The following is an 8,208-nucleotide window of genomic DNA, read 5'->3' as shown; positions in this document are numbered from 1 at the left end:
AGAATAAAGTGGGAATTTAATATTTACATAGATAAGACTAATAGTAATTAATTGTTTGTGATTATATATCTCTATATTTAAAATTAATTACAATTTTTTATACTTAATTTATACTTCTATATAAAAAATTTAACAAAAGTTAACACGGTTAATATATTTTTTAGATATTAATTTTGTATGATTAAATTTACATTATAAAATTTAAATATATTTTCATATATAAATTCTTAATAATGATTTTTCTGATAAAAAGTTTTGAATATATTTATTTGTTGAAAAATGTATTATCACTAATTAATGAAAAAATTATTAATGTTACAGAATTTATCTGTTATTAGTCAATTACAATAATCTAACAGATAAATATTCAATTCTAAATATTTAAATCAAATATATGTAATTAGGATTGTTTATCTTTTCGGTTTGATTATTTATTAATTATTTAAATTAAATTAAATAACATTTTAAATGTATTTTTTATCCATCCATTTATGTGTTTTGCTTCCTTTCTCTTGCTACCATTTAATTTGTATTGTCCTTCATTTTGTTTTGTCTCCTTCATTTTTCACTTTCTTTTATATTGCTTTATAATTTTTTTCCTATTTCACATGTGTAACAATTGGTGTTCTCATCAGGTAATGATTTTTGTCTCTTTTCATTTGTCACATGTCACTTTAAAGAAAAATTCTTTATGCATCCTCCACTACAATAATGTTAAGATTGATTTCTTGTGTTGTTGTTTTTTTAAAGATGGCAGCATAATGCGATGAGTGTGCATGTATAAAACAAAAATGGTGATTATTTTTATAAATGACATTGATTATGATTTTAAATGACTGATATATATAATGTAAAAATATTATTTCATTTGTAAGTCCTCAACTTTTGTTTGATTCATCTTTTAATTTGGGTTAAGTATAACAATTAGAGATTATAAAAATAAATAAAATAATTTGTACTCTACTTGATTGTTCTTGGAACATGAGTAAATAATAACTCAAACTTACATGTACCTATAATATGAAATTACTTAAATAACTTTAATTATATACAAATTTAAGTTGCTCTAATATAATTTTAGTATAAATATAAAAATTCAAAATCATGTAATTTTAGTATAAATATACGTTTTAAAAATATTTGTTTTAATATAACAATACGCTTTAAATTTATTTGTTTTCAATTTAATTTATTTTTTTAATAGATATCTATGAATATACTTGCAAGCATGCACACACTCATACATAAACATGTAGGGGATTCACTAACTTCTCCATCACCAAACGCAGCCTCTGGGCAAGGATCTTATAATTATCTTATAGGTTACATTACATAAACCAATTAGTAAAAAATCCCTAAGCTTGGATACGTTTTCCCCTTCAGAATATGGGTAGTAAGGGTGTCATTGGCTTGTTCCACCTTGTGAGGCTCTTGGAATATGCTTTTCACAAGTTGGCACAAGTCCTCACCCACCACATCGATCCCATTGGGACTGCTAAAAGAATGCTTGTAACCCATCCGAACTAGGAGCTTTATAGCTCCTCATCTCGTGAGAATGGTCTGTTGGATTTCCATCGACTTTAACTACTTACCAATCGCCAATAACTCATGAGCCTCAAGTCTGGGGAAAGAGGCAGTGAAACAAAACGAGGTATATTGACCATCATCAGTGAATAACTTCTTGAAGAAGGCACTAATATAGGCTTCAAGATCATCTACCTTGGATATCCATTCTTCTTGCTCGCTTTGAAGTACATCCACCCTATTTTTCTTTATGTGAATAACAGTCATACTGTAACACAGGGCATTACGATAAAATTCTCATAATAAAAACATTATTTAATAGTTAAATAATATAATTTTTTTAAATTACAATTATCTAAAATACCTCAAATATTATAAATAAAATTAAATTCTTACAAAGTACAATATTCTCAAATATGGACATCTAACGAACATTAACAATATAACAAAATTAACTTAAAGAAGATTAAGTCTTCATGTCTCCATTCTAACAACTTCTTCCTTGTGTTATGAAAACAATACTTCTAATGAGATATAATCTCAGTTAATAAAATAAGTTCTACAAAAAATTCAAAAACAATGTTGTTCTCAATTGACATAGTAATTTTGAAAGTTCAACCATGATACTCATAATAAAATTTTAAGATATTAAAGCAGCCTTCAATAAATATTTTAATAAATAACATTAACATCTTAAAACATTCAAATCAATATCTTAGACACAACAAGACTCAACTCTTTGGTTCTTAGAATCAATGTGAATTTAAATTCTTCAAAATGCCTATGAGCTCATATCCATGCAATGATAATGACATCCCAATGACTTTTCCATCATAGATGAAGATATTCAGAATCTATTCTCATCCTAGATTGAGATATATATTATCATATTCTAATAATAGAACGTTTACCATCATTCCTTCTCAAAACTTAATGATCGACTCTCACATGATTATCAAATAATTCGTTAATTTTATGCGCTCAATAATAATTCAGAAAATCATACCACAACATTATATAATTAACAATCTATGAAATAAATAATACCTACAAACACGTACATAATTCACAATCAAGTTATAATAATCACGGAAATTTATTAACATCAAATCACCAATCACCTCCACGTTATTCATCTTACACACAAAAATGACAAGCACCATCACCAAAATTTGAGGACAATCACAAAACCACCGAATTACATTTATTAGCTTTGATATAATTTTTCCTATCAAGAACCGAAAAGTTATACTTTTCAAGAAATATACCATAGACATTTTGAAAGATAAATATTTTACTCACCTCTTAAAAATAAGTAATCTTACTTGCCTCAGCATATTTTTTCATTTTCTTTCTTTCTCTGGATCTTTGAGCAACTCATTAGTACTAAGAGAGATGTTTATGTGTTTATTTAACCAATGATTAACTTTTTTCCCTGATTGGATGATTTTCCTCTATTCCCAAAACGGTTACCTTTGTTAACTAGCATCCAAGGCCCATAAAGTGAGAGAGGCATGTTGACCCTTGGATTCCGTTGGTGTATTCTCAACCCATGTGATTCAAATCTAGGGTTCCCCGGCCCAACGTCCTCCTGCATAAGAATCATAGGGACGATGCTACCATCCGTCATCATTGATGATTCATTCTCAGTCATCACCCCCTTACTTGGTGGTTGAACCTTCATGTGTATACCAAAGCCACCTTCTAGTTTTTGCTTTTCAAAACAGGTTGCTTCCTTGTGGCTATACTTTCCACAGTGAAGGCATATTGCATGGAGACCCTCATACTTCAGTGAAATAACATGACCTCTTGCAATGAATTTTGGGATAAGATCGAGGTTTGTCGAGATCTAATTCAACACAAATCTGGGCAAACCTACCCCGTGAATGAATGGACGTAACCCAGTCAATCTTTAGCATGGTCGCTAACGTACTTACCACTTTCCATAAGAAGTTTTCATTAGAGTACGATGAACAAGTCATGGACCTTCACCCAAACCGCAACCTTCCTATTTTCCCTTCACTTTCTACATGAAGCCTGATTTCCATCTCTGTACTAGAAGATAATGCACCACCAGGATCAATGGCCCTTCAAAGATAGGATGCTTGAAATCTTCCAATCTCTTAAATTGCACCAAGTAATAATTTTTTGGCATGTCTACGATCTTAATAGTGTCTTTCGAAGTCTAGTCCCTCGTCAGCTTTAACTCAATAACTTTGAAATGGACCCACGTTCCCAAGACTTTATTCCGCTGCAACTTCAGGCATTTCAAAAGATAACCCTTTCAGCCACTCATCATCATCGATCAGCCTTGATCTTATTTTCATCAGCCTTCCGTTTCTCCATCACGCGGCTATGTTGCAGCAAATCCTCCTCCTGTTCAGACTCCTCCTCCAAAACCCTAGCTGAGCTCTCACACTCCATCCTCCGTACAAAATTCTGTGAATTTCACTACTTATAAATAAGTTTCTCTCACAATTTCATATTTTTTTAATAAATTTTAGGATAAACTATGTGTTTTTAGTCCTCAAATTTCTTGATATTTATTTTGTTGGTACTTAAATTTTTTGGTGATGTGGGACTTCCTAAGTGGACTTCATTCCTAGTATTACTATTTGCCGTGTCTTCGTTTTCATGGTCATTCTGTTATTATCTTCACCAGTTATAACCATCCAAATGATTCTGAAGCACAATCTTCAGTTCATGACTGCTTCATAAATTCCGATAAATTTCATACGACAGACTGCTGGTATTGGACTTCTAAATTATAAGGATGTTTCTGCGTATCAATTGAGAGTTTGGTTTGTTGGTTGCATTCATAAGGTTTTCTTTTTTTGTCTCTTGTTGCAAAATTTCTGGTTTTCATTTGTGTTTTGTTATTATAACAAAGCAAAAGCAAACTGAGAAAATATGAAAAGGCAAGAAAATAGAAGACTGGAATTTTATAATTGCAAGCACACTGATTACAAAAATATTATTGCTCTTTATACATGGCTTAAGCATAACTTACAATTAAAAGAGAAACACCAGAAATCAGTGCTTTTATTAAAAGACTTGAAGAAGGATACAATTTTGTTTTATATTAAGACAATAAATAAATTAATCAAATAAAGTTTATGAGATTCTCACTCAGCCTCTTCCAGAGATGCTTCAACTCAAAGAAGAACAAATCCTATGGCAATTCCAATAAGAACAATCCCATTCATGATGGATGCAATCTGGAAAATCACAGTTGCAGCAGCATTACATGTTGTTATCATTATTTTATAAAATGAGGGTAGAAAATATAATAAGGAATTATACACACTTGACCATTCTTACGATCTAAATTGGTTCCAACAAGTAGCAAAGAAAACAATTTTAACAACATTGGTTCACGAATCTCAAATGCGCATAAAAATTACGTTCATATTTGTCCAATTAGTAGCAAAGTAAAAAAGACAAATGGATAAGCAGTGAAATAGTGTAAGCTAAATGATTGGAACCAACTTATAGATAAATATGGTTATCATTCCATGAGAAAATGGACGAAACGGTTACATAAGAAAATTATAAGTACTATCCAAAAAATATTTACAGCATGTAATTAAAAGTAAGCAATCAGTCCATAGTTCAAATCACTGGCAGTATTAGTGTTGTTCATCTCCTCCTGGCAACATGCACCTCAAGTGTTCTTACTACTTGGTCTTCCCCTGATATTACTTCACAGAAGCATGTATCATTTCTTTCAATCTTATTCCTTTTAGAAAAGCTTGCCCAACCCTTGATGCATATTCGATCTTGCCACCTACACACTCTTCCTGTCACTTCCTGATACTTTTTGCGGATGTGTGTCTGTTGTGTCAAGTTATGATGATAATCTCCCAATTCATTCATTGGAATGTCCTGTTTTAACAAAGAAAGTAACCAACTGTAAGTTCAAATTCTCAAGACAACCCAATTAATACACAAATGATAGTCCCTAACATATAGTTGTCAAAAATGTTAAGTAACTATTAGAATTATACCTTGCGCTGGCAGGGTTGACAACATATAAGGGTAACATAATTTTCAGGAAAAGTAAGGGAAAATTCTTGAATGGAATTTCCTGGAATATGCTGCAATAGGGAGGAATCAAATCATTCAATAAGTGAAAAGTACAGTAGATGAAAGAAGGAACATGTAGAGAGATTAAAAGGGCTTACAAACCAAACCAAAGGGAATTCAATTAGCAATGGGAAGAAAGACTTAAAACAAATGGACTCATTCGTCTAACAATGCTTTCATGTCTAAAAAGCCAATATCTAGATACAAGTTAAAAGGACAGAAATAGAAGAAACCAGATAAGAATTCTAACCAATTCGTTGGGTCTAGTTCTGTAGAGCTTTGCTTTAAAAAAATGATTCTCACGCTGAATACACATTTCTGGATCAAATACATATTCTGGAAGAGGATCTTCAGCATCGGGGTTGGAACTTGATGCAGTCTCCCCTAAACAAGACAGAGCAATAGGTAAAGGTTGATTCTTGCACTCATGACACAGAAATGTGAAAATACCAAAAACTAGTTTTCAAGATGAAGCTAAAACTTACTTTTGCAAGCTCTTCTATGATGACTTTGACTCTTGAATCCAGCACCGAATTCTTCTTTACTCTCTTCATCATCATCAAAATCACTGTCATCGCTGTCGTCATCATAGTTCTCATCCTTGGAAGAACTGTCTTCCTCCTCCTCTATATCACAGTCCTCAGCATGTTGCGCTGCTGCTTGCTCTTGTTCATTCTCCTCCTCCATCTTTACCACAGGCTTTTGACACTGTGTTGATGATTCAAGGATGAGTACCTTGAACTCATTACTTCGGTCATGCTTGAAGACAAGAAAGTCTGCATGTCCTAAGCAGTTTTCTTCGTGGAAAGCATTCCATCCATCATCAAAATATAGTTTCTCTCCGATATAGCGTGTTTTGACCTGCCACACTCTCCCACTTATATTTCTGAGGATTACATCCTCAGGGATCCTTCCTTGTGACTGTGGCAACCTCACAAAAGCATTTGGTATAAGCTGCAATTGAGAGAAAAGAAAAAAGTGTAAGCCTCCTCTTATTATGATTTATGACACACTGAGCAGAAGATCAATACTTAGGTAATGTTTTGAAATCAACAACTGCACTGCATTGGTATGGTACAGTACTTCTAAAGCAATATAGAGATAACTATACATACAATGTGTTACAATTAATATTCAATTCAAAGTAGTAATATGAGGATATCAGTATTATAGTTGCAGGAAGTATAATCAAGAAAATACCATTCTTTCAGAGTGCCGCTCGGGAAGGAAGACTTTGAAGAAATCAGGGTATCTCTCAGCACCAGTAGTCATCTATCCAGAATTATTTCTAGTCTTGAAAATTTGAAATGTCCAAATAAATTTGTCAAGAATTGAAATAACAAAAGAGATATAATATACCTTTGGCATTAATATTATACAAAGAATATTATTAATTGTTTTACCAATGTTAGATCTTTGATTCTTTATTCAGACCATTGTATATGAGAATTTTAGGTGTTGGAAAAGTTAATTATCCAGTAGGAGCAAAGACTGACCTTGAGGGATTCTACACTAATCAATTCAAAAGCAAGTTAGTATTGTATTGTTACAACATTGTCCAAAACATGTATAGAAAGAATAACTTTTGAAAGGAAGGGAACTATTAATGATCCTTTTAGAATAAATCACATTTAAATGAATGCACATATAACTTTTGAAGGCTTTAGCACCATACGAAATAATTTTTGCCCATCCAAACATGCATCTAGATATATAGATACCAACCCTGTCTCAAACAGAATTCAGATAAAGTGAGTTGATATGTGCTCTGACTTGCCTGCATCAGTGGATAAAAATGCAAAATCAGGCCTTTAATATTTACCCTAAACACTTTTCTTACTTGGCATTTAAATTTGAAGCCGAGAGATTTGTGGCAAGCTAAAAAATGGTGGGGTGAGAGAATCATGGAACAACCTAACAAAAACATCAAAGTGGAAAAAGTGAGTGAGTGAGAGAGAGAGATAGTGGAGAAGTGACCTGTTCACAGGTACAGGCTCTTAGATAGATCTGTTTGTTCAAGTTTAATTAAGCTTTGAGGGAGAAGAGTAGTAGTAGTAGTAGTAGTAGAAGCTTGTATATATGTGTGTGTGTTGGCTTCTCAATCTCAACTTAACATCAGATATTAATTATATTGAAAGGTGTTGCTGATGTATGATCTTGCTGTTCACAATGGATGCTCAATTTCTTTTGTTTTATTTCACTCAAAACTCCACAAAACTTGTCTCGTGATTCTTTTTTTTCGCTCTTTCTTTTTCTGGAAACTGATTGATGCTGCATGGTGCATGTGCAGTACACTACTAATAGTTATAAGTCAATGCTTATGATGCTAATTAATCTGCCCATTTTTATTCCTGTGGTGTGGTCCCTCACTATTAATGATTTTTAATTATAATATGCTATTTTTGAAAGTTTAACCACCACAAAGCATCTTTCTTTTGCTATCTCATTTCTACTTTTATAAAATAATAATAACGTGCGATATGGACAAGGTTTTATTTCACAATATACATGACTTTCAAAAAGTTTAATTCTTGCTGTTAATTTCTAGAGAAAAACGCGTGCTGTGTTTTGAGAAATACGAATTTGGGAATTAATATA

The 8,208-nt window shown here is 32.1% G+C and overlaps 1 protein-coding gene across 6 annotated transcripts; it reads right to left on the bottom strand.

The window, feature by feature from the left end:
• Positions 1 to 4,985: 4,985 nt before the first annotated feature.
• On the bottom strand, positions 4,986 to 7,783 carry LOC114375183 (B3 domain-containing protein REM20-like). 6 transcript variants are annotated; one of them, XM_028332947.1, is made up of 7 exons: positions 7,588 to 7,783; positions 7,336 to 7,387; positions 6,811 to 6,903; positions 6,096 to 6,564; positions 5,861 to 5,994; positions 5,532 to 5,621; positions 4,986 to 5,409 (listed from the first exon to the last, which is right to left on the bottom strand). In XM_028332947.1, exons 3-7 carry the CDS (start codon positions 6,880 to 6,882, stop codon positions 5,164 to 5,166), a joined length of 1,011 nt encoding a protein of 336 aa, XP_028188748.1. In that variant the 5' UTR covers positions 6,883 to 6,903; positions 7,336 to 7,387; positions 7,588 to 7,783; the 3' UTR covers positions 4,986 to 5,163. The 6 variants fall into 6 exon arrangements, with proteins under 6 accessions (XP_028188748.1, XP_028188746.1, XP_028188749.1 ...); XM_028332945.1 differs by having other exon boundaries at positions 7,014 to 7,783; XM_028332948.1 differs by lacking the exon at positions 7,336 to 7,387 and having other exon boundaries at positions 7,451 to 7,783.
• Positions 7,784 to 8,208: the final 425 nt, after the last annotated feature.

This window comes from Glycine soja, chromosome 11 (assembly GCF_004193775.1).
Source record: "Glycine soja cultivar W05 chromosome 11, ASM419377v2, whole genome shotgun sequence".
NCBI lineage: Eukaryota > Viridiplantae > Streptophyta > Magnoliopsida > Fabales > Fabaceae > Glycine > Glycine soja.
Note: the sequence above shows the minus strand (reverse complement) of the source record. Positions and strands in the feature narration are given on the sequence as shown.